Below are 20,253 nucleotides of genomic sequence, written 5' to 3'. Positions count from 1 at the left end.
TATGGGGAGAAGGCAGGAGAATGTGGTTAGGAGGGAGAGATAGATCAGCCATGATTGAATGGCGGAGTAGACTTGATGGGCCGAATGGCCTAATTCTGCTCCTATTCCTTATGACTGACTCCAATTTTACATCATTGGCTAGTAAGCAATGTGGGTCAGGGGGTGAAGAATCCTATTTTGATGGAAGTTTTGGTGTACAAGTTTGTCCAACTTCCGTCAGATGATACTACTGTATTTGGCAACACGTACAAATCAACAGCAGCAATGTATGTGATGTTGCACACTTACACGCCAAAGCTTTCTTCTTGCTTCATGCTGTCCTTCCCACAGACTTCCACTTCCAAAATATTTGGCCTGTCGTTGAACAGATGGAGATGAAACCTCTCTCTCCACTGAGGGTTTGCGCACTTGTACAGGGCCTAGAGGGGAGGAAAGGGACAAGATTTAATTTAATGGCCTTTAAAACCGAGTGACCACAAATGCTGAGGTTTAATAATTAAATGCAGATATTGGTTTACACCGACGATGGCGACAAAATGCTGGAGTAACTCAGCGGGACAGGCAGCATCTCTGGAGAGAAGGAATGGGTCGAAACAGTTAATCTGTGGAACTCATTGCTACAGAGGGCTGTGGAGGCCATCAGTTGATTTTATTAAGGCAGAGGTAGACAAAATTCTTGATTATAACAGGTGTCAAGGGTTATGGGGAGAAGGCAGGAAAATGGGATGGAAGGCAGATATCAGCCATGATTGAATGGCAGAGTAGACTCAATGGGCCAAATGTCAATTCTACTCCTATAATGTCACCATTCCTTCTCTCCAGAGGAGTAGAATTAGGCCATTCAGCCCATCGAGTCTACTCTGCCATTCACCATGGCTCATCTCTGACTCCCCTCATTTTCCTGCCTTCTCCCCATAACCCTTGACACCCGTTCTAATCAAGGATTTGTCTATCTCTGCCTAAAAACATCCACTGATGGCCTCCACAGGCCTCTGTGGCAATGAGTTCCACAGATTAACTGTTTCGGCCCGAAAGGTCACCCATTCCTTCTCTCCAGAGATGCTGCCTGTCCCGCGGAGTTGCTCCAGCATTGTGTGTATCTGCCTGCTGATACATACCTTGCTGGTATACTGTTCATCTCCCAGCCTGAACCTCACGTAACGTTGCTCAGCTGCCCTCTCCTGGAGGCCCTTGCCCTCAAACAGGGTGACGCCGACAATCTCGTTCCACAGCTGGTTCTTGCGAAGGGAATCGGACAAGCGGATATTTTGGATGAAACTCGTCTTCAGCGCCAATTACGTACACGGGCAGGGCAGGCCAGGGGGGAAAGAAGAGAGAGGGTTCGGACATTACACCAAGTGCAATTCTTAAGTCACAACCAATACATACACGGGCTTCATCAGTGATTTTACAATCAGAAAATGTCTTGCTAATGGATGTTGTGTTCAATTTAATTTAGTTTAGAAAAGAGATACTACATGGAAACAAGTCCTTGTGGCCACACTGACCAGCAACACCCACACAGTAACACTATCCAACACAAGGGACTGCCTCAAAAGGGCTGGCAGTATCACCAAAGACCCACAACATCCTGGCCACACACTCATCTCCCTGCTACCTTCAGGTAGAAGGTACAGGAGCCTGAAGACTGCAACGACCAGGTTCAGGAATAGCTACTTCCCCACAGCCATCAGGCTATTAAACCTGGCTCGGACAAAACTTTGATTATTAATAACCAATTATCTGTTATTTGCACTTTATCATTTTATTTATTCATGTGTGTATATATTTATATTATGGTATATGGACACACTGATCTGTTTTGTAGTCAATGCCTACTATGTTCTGTGTGCTGAAGCAAAGCAAGAATTTCATTGTCCTATCAGGGACACATGACAATAAACTCACTTGACCCACAGATTCACCACCCTCTGACTAAAGAAATTCCTCCTCATCGCCTTCCTAAAGGAACGTCCTTTAATTTTGAGGCTGCGACCTCTAGTCCTAGACTCTCCCACTGGTGGAAACGTCTTTTGAGCCATTCCCGGAGTTAGGCTTGAAAGTGCCAAACACTGTCCCGTCTGGCGTTGGAGAGCACTTGTGGATTTATATGTTAGTGAGGGCAGATTAGGGGAGCTGCTCTTCAAAACAGGATCAAAGCAGCCCGCTACGATCTGGTATTCACTGGAGATGAACACCAGAACCTCTTCTGAAATATGTCAAAAGAAATCTACAGCCTGGTATGTCTAATTTTTTAATTGAGTGTTTATCTTGGAAGCGACTTCTATCTGGTTAGTTCAAATGTCTTCTCCTCTTGGCCTTATAATGCTTGTGAATGTAGACTGCAAAGCTTGCTGTTAACGGGGCTGTGGATCGTGGGGGGGGGGGGGGGGGGGGGGTGGGAAGGAGGGGAGATTACTTCCATATGCTGGAACTATACTGGAGAGAGAGAGAGAGAGAGATGGGGTCGGAGGGAGGGGAATGCGGGCAGTCAGGCACTATCCAGCAGGTTGGCCCATTACATCCACTGACAGCCCCCCACCGCTGCCCCCCCCACATCTGTTCCAGGGCCACTCGCGATGGCGAACGGCGTCTCTACCCTCATCTCAAAAGAAAGTGAAGCCCATCCCTTCCCCCAGCCGACCCCTTCCCTCCTCGCTCACCCTACGACCCCAGCTCTTTGAAGGTCTCGTTGGGGGGGGGGGCAGACATTCTTATTTCTCAAGAGTGAGACTTAACAGTGAGACTTAGCAGCAAAGTAGCCTTGAAATACACCAGAGAGTCATCATGTAAGGCAAGGCTTGGCAAGGCTGGGATACATTCCAGTCGCACTTTGATAGCCGGAAGAGATGGGGCTCGTTTTTCACGTTTGAGAAGATACAGGTGACTTTTTTTTTAATGGCAATGACCCCGTTTTAGTGAGGCCTCAAATAACCTTCAGACAAATCTCAGCTGGGGACCAGTCCATGGATTTGGAGTGAGTGTGCAGAGCAGGGTGTGCCTTAGCAAGCTGAAAGAGGGCTAACTTAGGTTTCCGTGCGGTTCCTGGAGGTTGCAGGTGGTTGCCAGAGGTTGCAGGTAGTGGAAGCAGGTAGGGAGACTGACAAAAACCTCCGGGAACCGCACGGAAACCTTCCAACTTGTAAATACTGGGGAAAGAAAGGACTTGTAATGAACATGCTGAGAGAAATCTTCTACCAGTTTCATTGGCTTAAGTACCATCAGAGTTTCAAGCAGTCAGGAGGTTAGTGACACATGTTTAAACCATTATTTATCCACACTATAAAACCTGCCTCTGCCCGCGGTGGGATTTTAGCAGGCCGGGTATTTATCTCAGGTGGTGGAAATGGCAACTGGCCACTTCCTCTGGGCACTGACGGAGAGGAGTGAGGCACTTGGACCCTTTGCAAGGCTAAAAGAGTCCAAAGCAACATCAAACTGAAGAGATAGACACAACATGCTGGAGTAACTCAAAGGGTGGTGGGTGTATGGAACAAACTGCCGGAGGAGGTAGTTGAGGCTGAGGCTATCCCAGCGTTTCAGAAACTGTTAGGCAGGTACACGGATAGGACAGGTTTGGATGGATATGGACCAAGCGCAGGCAGGTGGGACTAGTGTAGCTGGGACGTGTTGGCCAGTGTGGGCAAGTTGGGCTGAAGGGCCTGTTTCCACACTGTATCACTCTATGACTAACTCGGCAGGACAGGAACTACCAGCTTTATTGTCCTTCTGATTCATTTTACTGTTTAAGAAGGAACTGCAGATGCTGGAAAATCGAAGGTAGACAAAAATGCTGGAGAAACTCAGCGGGTGCAGCAGCATCTATGGAGCGAAGGAAATAGGCAACGTTTCGGGCCGAAACCCTTCTTCATCTTACTGACAAGATGCCTCCCTGTCACCTTCCCCTCAGCTAACAATGAACTATTCTAAGTTTTCCTTGTCACAGTCTGCTTTGATCTGTTGTTTTCACACCATACCCTTCCATATCTCTAGACTCCCTCTCCCGATTCTCAAAGCAGGGTCTCGACCCGAAACGTCAAGCATTCCTTCTCTCCAGAGATGCTGCCTGACCCACTGAGTTACTCCAGCATTTTGTGTCTATCTTTGGTGCATAAGCAGCATCTACAGTTTCATCCAACACATTCAAATTGAAGCTTCGGCACGTTCTGTAAGTGAACCAGTGCATGCTTGGGCCTCCAGTACATATTGTACAGATAAGCTGTGATTTTAAAACCTGATACACTGTAGTCAAGTATGGGCTGAAGCACTGATCCCTTTAAGCGCACTCTAACTCCAAAGCCAACATATTTAACCTAGTGGGAGAGGTTGAGCAGGCTGGGACTCTATTCCCTGGAGCACAGGAGGACCAGGGGTGATCTTAGAGGTGTATAAAATCATGAGAGGAATACATCGGGTAGACGCACAGAGTCTCGTGCCCAGAGTAGGGGAATTGAGAACCAGAGGACATGGGTTTAAGGGGCAACATTTAATAGGAACCCGAGGGGTAACATTTCCACACAAATAGTGGTGGGTGTATGGAACGAGCTGCCAGAGGAGGTAGTTAAGGCTGGTACAATCGCAACGTTTAAGAAATATTTAGACAGGTACATGTATGGGACAAGTTTAGAGGGATATTTTCGGCCAAACGCAGGCCGATGGGACCAGTGTAGATGAGACATGTTGGTCAGCATGGGCAAGTTGGGCCAAGGGGCCTGTTTCCACACTGCAGGACTAGGTGAGAGGAGCAATGCTTAAAGGAGATGTGCAGGGGAGGCTTTTTGCAGAGAAGAAACACAGTCCCAGCCGGCTCAACCTCTCCCTATAGCTCAGGCCCTCAAATCCTAACAACATCCTCATAAATCTTCTCTGCAGCTGGACATCACTCCTATAACATGGCACCCAGAACTGAACACAATACTCTGAATCTCTCCAGAGGTGCTGCCTGTCCCGCGGAGTTACTCCAGCATTTTGTGTCTACCTTCGGTGTAAATCAGCACCTGCAGTTCCTTCCGACACAATACTCTAAATGTGGCCTCACCAATATCCTAAACAACCGCAACATTCTGTACTCAGTGCAGTAGTTGGTATTGGATACCAGTATGTAATATTTTCATCCTGGGACAATAGTTCTGACCAAAGATCCTATAGCGAGCAAGATGGTCCACTCGACTAAAAAGACCTAGTACGGTCATGGGCAGATTCATGGGTCATTTTCGGCCCCATTTCCGAAACCGGCTTCCGTCTCCGCACCAAAGATCCCGTAGCGGAGAAAGATACTAGTGTGGAGACGGAAGCCGGTTACAGAAACATCCTCGTAAAAATAAGAGTTATTTGGGAAAAATCCTCTCCTCATTTTCAGTATTATAATTTATTAACACAAACTGTTCCCCCGCAACGTTGATTATACTGCGGGTCGGGTCGGGTTACTGAAATGGATGGGGAAAAAGGCCCACGTTCCGCTTCGTTGCGTCCTACACGTCAGCCCATTGCATTTAGAAGGATCCTATCTTGCTCTGCTATAGGATCTTTGGTTCTGACCATCTAACCTTGAAGAAGGGAAGCCACCCATCTCTTTGCCTCCACAGAGGCTGCCTGACCCACAGGACCCTTCCAGCAGTTTTGTTTCTTGACATTTACTCTATAATTACCTCTGCTTTTTAAGCTAGCTGATATCTGGGCAGATTCACACACCACGATGAGTTATCTTCAGAAGGTAAATAATTGTCTAATAGCTATAATAATGCAAAAATAAGTTTCGAAAAATTTCCAAAGACAGATTATTAATATTTAATTTCCTTTTCAAGACACAATTTGTGGGATCTGCTAATTAGTGGCCTGTCAGAGCGCTTTAAATAATTATACCCAGTGTGGTTAGATTGAAAATAAAATGGAAAATACAACGCTCGCTGCAAAGCCACAGGGATCTTTAATCTTTGAGAACTCTTAAGATAATCGAGCATTTGTCATAGGTAAAGCTTTGTAAAATAAGAGAATTGCAAAAGAAGGCGTGAAGCAGCAGCCACAAATAATGAAAGTTACTTGGATTCAGTTTGAAATTCTAATTAATACTTAATGGCTGAACGACATCATTGAACACTGGATCAACACCACCCCCTAGTGTTCACACGCCGACACTGTTTCAGTCCATGGTCAGTCAGCAATAGGCCAGAAGGACTCGCTGCTTGTGGTCAGAGCGAGGCTGCTTTGTTGACCGTTTGTGGAGCTAAACACCTTCAACTTGCACCGGAACAGAAAGACGTCACAAAAATAAGATAGGACAGCGGTAGAGTTGCTGCCTCACAGCGCCAGGGACCCGGGTTCGATCCTGACTACGGGTGCTGTCTGTACGGAGTTTGTACGTTCTCCCCGTGACCACATAGGTTTTCTCCGATTTCCTCCCGCACTCCAGTTTTGCGGGTTAATTGGCTTCTGTAAAAACTGTAAGTTGTCCCTAGTGTGTAGGATAGTGCGAATGGATGGGGTGATCGCTGGTCGGCACGGACTCGGTGGGCCGAAGGGCCTGTTTCCACGCCATTATCAAGTGCAGTTGTTCTCAGTTCAACTCCAGGATTCTATAACACACTCCTTAGTTTCCTGCATAAACTTTATAGATTTTGGAATTATATTTTTGAAATATTTACAAAATTAATCAAGACAAGAATGGAACCCAATACTGAAATGATTATATTTGGTGTAATGGAAGTTGGGAATAAATTGAACACATCTCAAAATCTATTCCTTAACTATGGTTTAATAATAGCAAAACAATTAATACTTAAATTTTGGAAGGGTACATCAATACCAACGCTTAAAATGTGGATTGCAAGTATGTTGGACACCGCTCATCTTGAGGAAATGCGATTCCTCCTAATGGATAAATCAGACCAATTCATAACGAGTTGGTCTCCATTTGTTGTTTTTTTGGAATCATATGGTGCAACACAATTGTAAAAAAATAACTGTTTCAGGACTGGACGAGGGTTGGTCAAGATTATAAATAATGATCTCCTTTTCTTTTTCCTTTTATTTTATTTTCACTATTTTCTCTCTCAACTTTCTGCATTTACTCGTTTTCTTTCTTCACACACTATATATTTCACATCTTTCTATCCTTTACTATATAACTTATTTTTCTTATTCTCATCTTTTTTCAATGTAACAAAAAAAAAAAGTTGTACATAAAATGTATTATGAAAATATATATTAGGCACTTTGGTGCCATATGACTGTACTTACTTCTAATAAAATAAAATATTAAAAAAAAAAACAAAATAAAAAACTCCAGGATTCTGCTGAATCAATGAACTGCCGATGCTGGTTTATAGCAAAGTTAGACACAAAGTGTTGGAGTAACTCAGCGGGTCAGGCAACATCTCTGGAGAAAAAGGATGGGTCACGTTTCGGGTCGGGACCCAACTATCAGTCTGAGGAAGTGTCCCAAACTGTAAAGTGACCCATCCTTTTTCTCCAGAGGTGCTGCCTGACCCGCTGAGTTACTCCAACACTTTGTGTCTCTCTTTGGCCACAGACAAGTTTCGGCATTGGTGGGATCTCAAGCCAAGAGGGATCATTCTCTTAGCACGTCAGGCAGCATATGTTGCGGCATAGAAACATAGAAAATAGGTGCAGGAGTAGGCCATTCAGCCCTTCAGGTCAACACCGGCATTCAATATGATCATGGCTGATCATCCAACTCAGTATCCCGTACCTGCCTTCTCTCCATACCCTCTGATCCCTTTAGCCACAAGGGCAACATCTAACTCCCTCTTAAATATAGCCAATGAACTGGCCTCAACTACCTTCTGTGGCAGAGAATTCCAGAGATTCACCACTCTTTGTGTGAAAAATGTTTTCCTCATCTCGGTCCTAAAAGATTTCCCCCTTATCCTTAAACTGTGACCCCTTGATCTGGACTTCCCCAACATCTGGAACAATCTTCCTGCATCTAGCCTGTCCAACCCCAAGGAACCGCCTGACCTGTTGACCTGTTGAGTTACTTCAGCAGGTACACAAAATTGCTGGAGAAACTCAGCGGGTGCAGCAGCATCTATGGAGCGAAGAAAACAGGCGACGTTTTGGGCCGAAACATTTTCTTCAGACTGATGGGGGGTGGGAGGGGAGAAGGAAGGAAAAAGGGGAGGAGGAGGTGCCCGAGGGCGGGGGGGATGGGAGGAGACAGCTCGAGGGTTAAGGAAAGGAGGAGACAACAAGGGCTAGCAAAATTGGGAGAATTCAACATTCATGCCATCAGGATGAAAGCTGCCCAGGCGGAATATGAGGTGCTGTTCCTCCAATTTGCAGTTACTTCAGCACTTTGTTTCCCTTTTGTGTAAACCAGCATCTGCAGTTCCTGGTTTCTGAGACAGTTGCCTCCTGTTCACATGATGAGATGCAGAAGCTGCAAAGCCACACAGCCATGCTCCTAAACTACGTTGCAAGTGGGAGAAGTGATTGAGCACCAGTGAATGAGTCAACAACTTGCATTGACACGGGATATTTAACCGCAGAATCTCTCAAGGTGGCGCCGACTCACGCTGTTGGCGGGAATCGGACACTGGGCCAGGCAAGGAAATAATGAGAACAGATGTGTAAATGAGGAAGATTGCAAGAGTTGCTGAAATTGATCCTGCATGTATTTGTTCATGATGTTACATGCTTTTGTAATTTCCAGGGTTGCAAAACACAGCATATAATACAGCTACGTCCACTTCAGAAACCAGAGCATCATTGCCTGGTCTCCAGTAATAAGTGTATTGGAAGGTACACAAAAATGCTGGAGAAACACAGCGGGTGCAGCAGCATCTATGGAGCGAAGGAAATAGGTAACGTTTCGGGCCGAAACCCTTCTTCAGTCCTTCGCTCCATAGATGTTTGGAAGAGAGAGAGGTGTGGAGAAATAGCCATGAACAACATAGAATTGGTACATTGGTTTTGTGTTTTTGCACTATTACCATTTGTTTGTTTTTAAGAGTATGGTTAGGTTAGGGGTTCAGCGCGGAAACAGGCCTTTCGGCCCACCGATTCTGCCCAGCCCAGCGATCCCCGCACATTGACACCATCCTACACCCATTAGGGACAATTTTTACATTTACCAAGCCCATTAACCTACAAACCTGCAACCCGCCTTGAGTGTGGGAGGAAACCGGAGATCTCGGAGAAAACCCACGCAGGTCACGGGGAGAACGTACAAACCCCGTACAGACAGCACCCGTAGTCAGGATCGAACCTGGGTCTCTGGCGCTGCATTCGCTGTAAGGCAGCAACTCTACCGCTGCACCACCGTGACCCGCTGAGTTGCTCCAGTGTGTTGCGTCCATCTTGGCCACAGTCACCTATTGGTTGGCCTGATACATTGGCAACACAGTGTGTCCTTGAAGGAGTGAAGACTAGAGCATTTTGCTTCCAAACTAGGCTGATAATTAATTAAAGCTTTATTTCAGACACAGGTCCATATACACATCAAACAGTACAAAGAATTACAAAGATACATTAAGAAATTGCATATTAGCCTAAAATATATATAAGCTATTGCACCAATGCCATCTTAGCCTAGAAGTGATAGATAGAACCAGTTTCTTTTATTTTAAACATTGGGCTGATGAAAGCATGGGGAAGATGAATGAAAGAGCAATGCCTTACCTTTGTGGTGGCCCCCCGTTTTTTCCTTACTTGACTGGACTGTGGAGGCCAAGGGTACACGAGGCATCACAGGAGGCAGGAGATAAGACAGAGGAAAGGAAGAAAGGGAGATGGTTGTTAATGTTTAATTAGCTATTCCTAAAGGCACCCAACATACATGACAACACTCACCAAAGCATGCCCGAGTCTACATACAGCATTGCCCAGAAGGTGCATGCCTTTTGGCCATCCATCTCTGTGGATCTTCTCCTCATGAACTGGCTCTTTCACCGTACATTGCAACACGCAAGTCTGAGATGAGCCGAGGTGATACCAAAGGTAGATACGAAATGCTGGAGAAACTCAGCGGGTGCAGCAGCATCTATGGAGTGAATGAAATAGGCAACGTTTCGGCCCGAAACGTTGCCTATTTCCAGAAGGGTTTCGGCCCGAAACGTTGCCTATTTCCTTCGCTCCATAGATGCTGCTGCACCCGCTGAGTTCCTCCAGCATTTTTGTCTATCTACTCCTGCACCTATTGTCTATTGTCTATTGACATTAACCCTCAAAGATCTGGATTGTTTAACCTGTTTGGACACACTGGAGGCAGAAAACTTGTTCCCGATGTTGGGGCAGTCCAGAAACCCTTCTGGAAATAGGCAACGTTTCGGGCCGAAACCCTTCTGGAAATAGGCAACGTTTCGGGCCGAAACGTTGCCCATTTCATTCACTCCATCGATGCTGCTGCACCCACTGAGTTTCTCCAGCATTTTTGTCTACCTTCAATTTTCCAGCATCTGCAATTCCTTCTTAAACAGGTGCAGGAGTAGCCGATTTGGCCCTTCGAGCCAGCACCACCATTCAATGTGATCATGGCTGATCATGCCCAGTCAGTACCCCGTTCCTGCCTTCGCCCCATATCCCCTGACTCCGCTATTTTTAAGAGCCCTATCTAGCTCTTTTGAAAGCATCCAGAGAACCGGCCTCCACATCAATTAAATTTGATTCCATCTAGGCAGGTCGGACGCAGCGGGGCCCACTGCATTATCACACGGCATTATGCTGACGCTGGGGAATGTTGTGGCTGGGAAACCACGAACATCGACTTACTAACCGCACGACACCGGGAGTTGTCCTACATGTTAGCTGCACAATTACACAATCTGGCAGCTCCGTTGAAAAGCATCAAATTTTCTTGCATGACTAATGATAACCGAGTTTATACCCCACATTGTGACCGTCTGCGATCACCCAAAGAATAGCAGCCTCATCATCTTTATTCAACTCCCATCCACCTCATTGAAGACCCTTCAACTGTCTTTTGTTTAAGAAAGAACTGCAGATGCTGGAAAAAAAATCGAAGGTAGACAAAAATGCTGGAGAAACTCAGCGGGTGAGGCAGCATCTATGGAGAGAAGGAATATTCCTTCGCTCCATAGATGCTGCCTCAACCGCTGAGCTTCTCCAGCATTTCTGTCCACCTCCTACTGTCTTTCATCGGACTAAAGATAGACACAAAATGCTGGAGTAACTCAGTGGGACGGGTAGCATCTCTGGAGAGAAGGAGTGGGTGACGTTTCAGGTCGAGACCTTTCTTGAGACTGAAGGCAGATCTGAAGTAGGGTCTCGACCTGAAATATCACCCATTTCCTTCCCTCTAGAAATGCTGCCTGACCCGCTGAGTTACTCCAGCATTTATGTCCATCTATGGTTTAAACCATTATCTGCAGTTGGTTCCTTCCTACACATTTGATCAGACTTTACTGACTTTACCTTGCACTAAACATTATTCCCTTTATCATGTATCTGTACCCTGTAAATGGATCTATTGTAATCATGTGTTGTCTTTCTGCTGACTGGTTAGTTCACACCAAAAACTTTTCACTGTACCTCGGTACACATGACAATAAACTAACCCAAGTTGTTCAACAGTAGATTTCCTGCAACGTATCGATGCTCGACGTGTACCCAAGACTCAACATTAATCCTGGGATAGAAAGTCGATTATCAAAATGCATCCATGGCTAATAAATGGTGGTAAAAGGAACTGCAGATGCTGGTTTACAAAAAAGAAACCAAAAAGTGCTGGAGTATTTCAGTAGGTCAGGTAGCATCTCTGTGGGGGACATGATGGGGGATGCTTCAGGTGTGGAAACCTTTTTCAGGCTGATGATTGTTGGGAAGGGGTTGGGGGAGAAAGCAGGAAAAGGGGAATGGTGGAATAAAGCCTGCCAAGCCACAGACAGGTGCATAGGTGGGGAGGGGGAGTTGGATTGCCACATGGACAGACAAAGGTTAGACACGAGAAGGAGACAAGATGATGCGAGATGAAGAGAGAGGAGGAACAAAGTGTGACACCAGAGGAAGGGATAGAGGTGGAAGGGGGAAAGGATAGTGGGAGGGAATGGGTGTGCCCCTGGGTGGGACACAAGGAACAGGGAAGGGGAAAAAGGTGGGGGGGTGGGGATTACCAAAAATTGGAGAATTTGATGTCTATACCATTGGGTTGTAAGCTACCCCAGCAGAATACATGGTGCTGTTTCTCCAATAAGATCATAAGACTATAAGACACAGAAACAGAATTAGGCTATTCATCCCATCGAGTCTACTCTACCATTGAACCCCGGCTGACCTAGTTTTCCCACCCAACCCCATTCTCCTCCCCTCTTCCTGCAACATTCGAGATCCTTACCAACCTTTGACACCCTTACTAATCAAGAACCTAGTAATCTCTGCCTTCAGAATTCCCACTGACTTGGATATGAAGGAACTGCAGACACTGGTTTAAACCAAAGATAGACTTCTTCAGATCTGAAGGAGGGTCTCGACCCGAAACGTCACCCATTCCTTCTCTCCAGAGATGCTGCCTGTCCCGCTGAGTTACTCCAGCATTGTGTCTATCCCACATCACAATCTGTGGCAATGAACTCCACAGATTCACCACCCTCCGACTAAAGAAATGCCTCCTCATCTCCATTCTGAAGGTACATCATTTTATTCTGAGGCTGTCCTGATATCTCCCACTGCTAGAACCAGTGATGGAAATATACTAATAGTACATTAATCAACAAATACAAAAATGTAGTAGCCTTAGAACCTTTTACTCACCTTCCTGCTACTTTCACATGGCTTGTTGATTAGTTTTAACTCCAGGACTATTTCTCCCATGTAGTCCTCCAGACTGTTTGGATCATCGAGCTGCAACTCTTTCCGCACAGCGCTGAAAGAAAAACAACTCCACAATCGAAAAATATCTTCCCATTCTCGCACACAACTTCTTCTGGTGAACATGTTAGATGTCATTTACCCCCAATCAATGTCAGAAAGGGGAAATTTGAACCATTTTGCTGGCCACTGATTAGTACAATATGAACAGGGTGCTACACAAGGAGACAGCGAGGAATCGGATGGCCCTGCTTCAATGAGATTATATTTAGTTTGACTTCCCAATGCACCAGTCCCAAAGGAAAGATGGACACAAAAAGCAGGAGTAACTCAGCGGGTCAGGCAGCATCTCTGGGGAAAAGGAATAGATGACATTTTGGGGTTGAACCCCTTCTTTAGACCGGGAGTCCGGGGAAAGAGGAACGAGAGATAGAGACGGCGATATGGAGAGATGTATTGAGAGAGAGGGGAAAACTGCTCTCTCAAGGAACAAATGATGGATAGAGACTTTTGGAGTGGTACCCATAGAGCTCTCCCTGGTGGAGGAACAAGGGTGTCCGATTTACCAATAGTCTACTGAGAAGGATCTTATCATTATGACAAGGTCCTCCTCAGCATACTAATGGTGAAGTTGAAACGTGATCTTACAATGGAGAGAACTCAATGGAAGATTGATGCGTGGAATTAGGAAAAGGCCATTTGGCCCATCGTACCTGTCAAGTTTTCTGTTAGCTAGATACAAAATGTTGGAGTAACTCAGCAGGACAGGAGAGAAGGAATGGGTGTCATTTCGGGTCTAGACTGACGTATGAAGAAGGATCTCGACCTGAAACGTCACCCATTCCTTCTCTCCAGAGATGCTGCCTGTCTCGCTGAGTTACTCCAGCATTTTGTGTCAACCTTCAATTTAAACCAGCATCTGCAGTTCTTTCCTACACGTTGTTTTTTATATGTGGTATCTTCTCGTTTCCCAGCATAGAAACCAGACATCATGTAAAAAACCTGCCACAGGTATGATGGGCCAAATGACCTTTCCCTAATTCCACACATTCATCTTCCATCGGCTATAATTTTAGGTAATTGTCTATCACTGCTCGCTTGGAAGCACGGGGTCTAATTGAACCTAAAATCAGAAGGTTACATCAGCCGTCAGCACTTTCACTATTCCACTGTGGGTTTAGTCAATCTATTAACACGGTCTTTTAAAACTTTGGCAGAAGTTTAGCCCGACGTTAGCTCTTTTAGATCTAACAGTTCTAATTCCGGTCTCCATCAAGTTATAATTTATAGCCCTTGAATTCTCACGGCTGGCAAACAATGTTGGGCTTTTAATAGCACTCGGTCTCAGATGACAGAATCGGAGTGCTTTGCATCTTATTTGCTTAGCTTCAATCTGATTTACGGAGCTCAGGTAGTGTGCTGTTCAGTCATCAATCACTCACTCCATGAAGTTTAAACACTCTGTAGGTATTATCTGACACGGTGGTTGAACGATAGCACAAAGAGTCAAAGTGTATTACCTGTTTATTTCAAGATGATTGAGATTGAGATATGCAGACCCCATGAAATCGTCAGTGGCCAAGTCTCGGTCATATACCTGTTAGCAGAGAGATTGCAGACTTGTTATTGCCATCACAATAAGTTTACTACAAACTAGAGGATAATATAGAACATTTTTCTACTCAAATTTGAAGTGCCAGTTCCTGCACTGACACGTACATGAGAAGGTTTAATGTTCTGCCGAGCCACACAGGACCACGGTGTCGCAGCGGTAAAGTTGCTGTCTTATGGGCCTGTCCCACTTAGGAGTTTTTTTTGGGCAACTACAGGCGACCACATGTTCGCCGGTGAACGTCTCCTCAGTCGTGCAAAAAGTCGTAGCGTCTTACTGGTCGCTGCTAAATTTTTAACAATTTTCGCTGACACTGGGTTTGATGCCAATGAGCGTAGCTTGACTTCTCCTGACGTTGGTGCTGTTGTAGTTTGTCGCCAGGGTGACGTAGGTTGGCGCCAGTATTTCGGGCGACCCGCTACGACTATGACAGTCGCCAGCAGTTGCCTAAAATTTTTTTTTTAAACTCCAAGTGGGACAGGACCATTACAGCGCCAGAGGCCCAGGTTCGATCCCGACTACGGATGCTGCCTGTACGGAGTTTGCACGTTCTCCCTGTGACCTGTGTGGGTTTTCTCCAAGTGCTCCTGTGTTGTTCCCACACTCCAAATTCATACAGGTTTGTATGTTAATTGGCTTCTGCAAAATTGTAAATTGTCCCGAGTGTGTAGGATAGGGTTAGCATGCGGGGCGATCGCCCAGTGGGCCGAAGGGCCTGTTTCCACACTGTATCTCTAAAGTCTAAAGAAAATTATTAATTTAACAAAATGTGATTAGTCGGAAAAAAAAAAAAGTTGATCAAAACACAAGATGATTTGTCTGGCATGGTGGAAGCAGTGTGATGCCCATTCAACAGTCAAATATAGGTTCATAAATCAATCATTCCAAATGAGATTTGACAAACATATTACAGCGCAGGATGTGGCCCTTTTACCCATTCCTTGCCAGCAGGGAAACCCCATCAGTCTCGTTCCCTGTTGTCTAATTACTCTGCAGCCCAGCAGCACTAAAGGGCCTGTCACACTTGGTGATTTTTTCGGAGACTGCCGGCATTGTTGACTGATGTATCAGGTCACCGAAAAATACATATTCGTTCATTATCACCTCTTCCACAGCCAACAATAGACCATTGTGGGCTCCACCTCTCCTTGGTCTTCGATGCCAGCTCCGATATGTTCTGATCCTTTTCATATCTCCAGTTTCCTTCAGGTTTTCGACCCAAAACGTTAGCTATTTTTGCGTCTATCTTCGGTGTAAACCAGCATCTGCAGTTCCTTACTACACAGTCTGTCCTCTTTCCAGGTCTCATGGAAACATAGAAAATAGGTGCAAGTCGGCCATTCGGCCCTTCGAGCTAGCACCACCACTCAGTATGATCATGGCTGATCATCCAGAATCAGTTCCCCGTTCCTGTCACGGGGTCGTGAGTAGTCGCCCAAAGAGTCGTACCTTTTTCTGGTCACCGCTGGATTTTCAACATGTTGAAATTTTTCGGCGACCTGCTGTGACTATAACGGGTGCCAGCTTTGTACACGGGTAAAAAAGGTCGTGAATTAGGTCGTGCAAGTGGGACAGGCCCTTTACAGAATGTGGGAGGAAATCTTGGTAAAACGCAAAAGAACGCTTTGGCAGAGTTTTGTTTACCTTGACATAAAGCTTTTGATTTAAGTTCTTGACTGGAACAACAAAGGTTTCGTCCCAGCGAGGATTCAGGTTTTTGTAAACAATCTTGCTCTTGTACAAAGTCTTCCCAGCAAGTTTAAACTTGACGTATGGATCACTCGTGCCTGAAAGTGAACAAATATAGATGTTAAATATCGCCACAACGGTTTCTTGGCATTTCCTTCGAGTCCGCGGGTGATAGAATTGTAAATTGTAAAAACGCACACCTCCAGATTCACGGACAGCTTCTTCCCCGCTGTTATAGGCAACTGAATCATCCTACCACAACCAGACAGCAGTGCTGAACTACTATCTACCTCATTGGGCAGGACTTGCTCCCTTCAGAAAGGAGATGGAGGAAGAATTTATTTAACCAGAGGGTGGTGAATCTGTGAAATTCATTGCACAGACGGCTGGGGAGGCCAAGTCATTTGGGTTTTTTTTTTTAAAGCAGAGATTTATAGGTTCAGGGCTTCAAAGGTTTTGGGGTGAAGGCAGGAGAATGGGGTTGGGAGAATGGGGAAAGATAGATCAGCCATGATTGAATGTCAGAGTAGACTTGATGGGCCGAATGGCCTAATTCTACTCCGACATCATCTGGTCTTGTGGAAATCCAGCTGGTGAAGCTCCCTAGACAATACTGGCCCTCGTGCTCAATACAAAGGTGATACAAGATGTTACACAAACATTATTTCTTCCTCATAGACACAAACTCAGCCGGCAAGGCAGCATCTCTGCAGAAAAGGAATGGGTGACATTTAGGGTCGAGACCCTTCTTCAGACTGAGAGTCGGGGGGAAGGGGAGATATAGATGGTGATGTAAAACAAATGAATGAACAATATGCAAAATAAGTGTCGATGATACAGGCCATTGTTAGCTATGGTCAGGAGGAAAACGAGAATGGTGAGAGATGGGCCGAATGGCCTAATTCGCCTCGTACGTCTTAGATACGATATAGACAGTACTTGGGACAAATGAACGGAAAATACGCAAAAATCAACAATGAACAAGGAAATGTGGAGCCCACAATGGTCCGTTGTTGGCTGGGGGGGGGGGGGGGGGGGGGGGGGGGGGGGGGGAGAGATAGATGATAATGAAGGGATACAGACAGTGGAACTCAACCGGACGACAGTGAAACTAGTACAACCCACAACACAATATTCCCCCTTCAAGCATAGGGCTGCCAGCCTGACGTTTCAGAGATAGACACAGACGCTGGAGGAACTCAGCAGGACAGGCAGCATCTCAGGAGAGAAGGAATGGGTGACGTTTCGGGTCGAGACCCTTCTTCAGACTTTTCAGAGACATTGAGGCAGCGCGCAGAGTGAGTGGGGGAGCCAGAGGAAAGGAATTCAGCGCCTGGCTGCTGTCAGAGTAACTTTGAAGAGGAGGAGAAGCTGGCTGCCAAATCACAGCCAGAGCTGAGGATGACCTGTGCATGGGCAGGCGGGCTGTCGGAGCTGTGAGTTGTTAACGGCCGAGACAAGGGAGAGCAGTCTCTCTGTCCCATCGACAATGATCTGAGCAAATCTGATCGCCCATGACAGGAAGGAATATGTCTCCTCTTTGCTGCCTGCTTTGGGAAACAGCATCTATACTCACTGTGATTCATTATTTAAAATGCTGTTAGAGAACTAGTGGCCAACAAACCAAGTTTAGTTTAACAAAGGGGCTGTCCCACTGCGGCTACCTGATTGGCAAGTTTAGAAGAGTTTAGGAGAATTTGAAAAAAGTGTCATGTTGAAGACCTCCTTCCACCTCCTTTGACTATGTTGAAGACTAGCTACGACTAGCCACGTTAAAATTGGACACCGAATAGTGGAGAGTGAAGACGATCTCCTGCGACCTCCCTTCGACTATGATGAAAACTATCTACGACCACCTCTGATTACACTTGATTACCTACGACTAACATGCCGACCTACTACGACCTACCCTGATTAAACCTACGAGTAAAAAAAAAGTAGCGAATTTTTTTCCATTGCGACCTTTTTTTACTCGCGGGCATTTTTCAGCATGTGCACCGTGACCTAGCTGAGGCCTCGAGTACGCGGGGACTACTCTCAAGCATGAAGGAGAGTTACGAAGACCTCCAATGACATTGTGTCGACCATGCTGCGAGTACGAGTCGAGGGCAAACTCTTCTGAACTCGCGGATTAGGTCTGGAGTCTGTAACGGGCCTCCCACTGCGGGGTCTGGCAACATCTCTGGAGAAAAGGAATAGGTGATGCTTCTGGTTGGAACCCTTCTAAATCATCTAGTCCAATCACTAAGTGCTGCAAAGTAAAGAAGGGCCTCGTCACCTATTTCCTTCGCTCCATAGATGCTGCCTCACTCGCTGAGTTTCTCCAGCATTTTGGTCTACCTTCGATTTTTCCAGCATCTGCAGTTCCTTCTTAAACATTGCCATAATGAAGTCTCACCCCAGCCACTCCCTCTTCTCCCCTCTCCCCTCAGGCAAGAGGTACAGAAGTGTGAAAACTCACACCTCCAGATCCAGGGACAGTTTTTTTCCCCAGCTGTAAACTGAACCATCCTCTCACCAGCTGGGAGAGCGGTCCTGACTTCCCATCCACATCATCAGAGTCCTTCAAACTAATCAGAACTTATCTTGCAATCAACGTTATTCCCGTTAGTTTAGTTTAGAGATACAGTGCAGAAATAGGCCCTTCGGCCCTCCGAGTCCATAGTGATCCCTGCACATTAAGCCTACATACACCAGGGCCAATTTACACTTATACCAAGTACACAAACCCAAGCCAATTAACCAACAAACCTGTACGTCTTTGGAGTGTGGGAGGAAACTGAAGACCTCGGAGAAAACCCACGCGGTCACGGGGAAGAACGTACAGACTCCGTACAGACAGCGCCCGTAGTCAGGATCGAACCCGGGACTCGGGCGCTGCAAGTGTTGTAAGGCAGCAACTCTACCGCTGCGCCACCATGGAGCTGTACACTATGGACTGGGCTTGATTGTAATCATGTATAGACTGCCCCCTTGTCTTAAGGCCTTATGTTGCAAAAATAACCATGCACCAATGAATTTCTCAGCAAAAGGAATTAGGAAAAGAAAATAGAGGCAATAAGACCGACAGAAAGTTACCTAATAGCCAATTGAGAATCAATTTTACAAAGTAATCAGTTTACTTAACTTCCACATTTACAAAGAACGATCTCCGTCATCTCACACCAACTCTAACTCGTTTCATCTTGTACGCTTTCTCCTCCATTTTCAAGTGTGAAATAGGATTACTATACTTTGTGAATAAAGATTCTGCCAATTGACATGGTCTACCACGTGCATCAGTGCGGGTGTCAGGGGTTACGGGGAGAAGGCAGGAGAATGGAGATGACAGGGAGATAGATCAGCCATGATTGAATGACAGAATAGACTTGATGGGCCGAATGGCTAATCCTGCTCCCCAGAACTCATGAACTCAGCATCCGATGAGGGAGAAATCGAGTTAATGTTTCTGATCCAATCCTATGTCACAATTTTGTCTCATTAAGACTTGGATGAACAGGATGACACAGCGGTAGAGTTGCTGCCTAAAGGGCCTGTCCCACTTGCGTGATTTTTTCGGCGACTGGCCGGCACCCGTCATAGTCGCAGCAGGTCTCCGAAAATCTTCAACATGTTGAAAATCCAGCGGGGACTAGAAAACGTTACAACTCTGTGGGCGACTACACACGACCGTACAGGCATCACCCCACCAAATGGCCTGTTTCCGTGCTGAATCTCTAAACTAAACTGAGATAAACTTAGTTTAAAGAGACTGGAATCTGGAACAAAAACCCAGACACCATGTACATTTTGCCTTCACAGATGCTGCTCGACACAGTGAATTATTCTCACGATCTGGGGGGTTTATTTTAAGATGTTTAAAGGGGCATGTTAAAATGAGAATGATGTTGTTGGTATTGGAGCATTTTTCCAAAATTTAAGTATAAGCTTTTTTCCGATTATTAGCCCATAATTAAGTACGTTCTTTTGAAACATATTTAATTCAGGGTTACCTTCCGATATTCCAAAAATGATCCATTCTACTCTGGGTAGAAGTTTTGTTTTAAATAATTTTGTAAAGATTTCAAATATTTCGTTCCAGAATTTTTGAATTTTTGTACAGAAAACAAAAGAGTGCGCTATGTTAGCTTCTTGTACCTGACATTTATCACAAATGGGTGAGACATTGG

General features: G+C 45.7%; 1 protein-coding gene across 1 annotated transcript in view; it reads right to left on the bottom strand.

Moving 5' to 3' along the window:
• LOC129712547 (multiple C2 and transmembrane domain-containing protein 2-like) overlaps positions 1–20,253 on the bottom strand; it is a 167,359-nt gene that overhangs the window by 80,257 nt on the left and 66,849 nt on the right. Inside the window, exons 5-10 of the mRNA XM_055661038.1 lie at positions 16,040–16,182; positions 14,304–14,380; positions 12,727–12,838; positions 9,640–9,678; positions 1,119–1,283; positions 289–419 (exon numbers count right to left, since the gene is read on the bottom strand). Of these exons, the coding sequence (XP_055517013.1) occupies positions 289–419; positions 1,119–1,283; positions 9,640–9,678; positions 12,727–12,838; positions 14,304–14,380; positions 16,040–16,182 (667 nt within the window). The remainder of the gene's footprint in view (positions 1–288; positions 420–1,118; positions 1,284–9,639; positions 9,679–12,726; positions 12,839–14,303; positions 14,381–16,039; positions 16,183–20,253) is intronic.

This window comes from Leucoraja erinacea, chromosome 33, assembly GCF_028641065.1.
Source record: "Leucoraja erinacea ecotype New England chromosome 33, Leri_hhj_1, whole genome shotgun sequence".
Lineage (NCBI taxonomy): Eukaryota > Metazoa > Chordata > Chondrichthyes > Rajiformes > Rajidae > Leucoraja > Leucoraja erinaceus.
The sequence above is the reverse complement of the archived record's forward strand: the minus strand, read 5'-3'. Positions and strand labels throughout refer to the sequence as shown.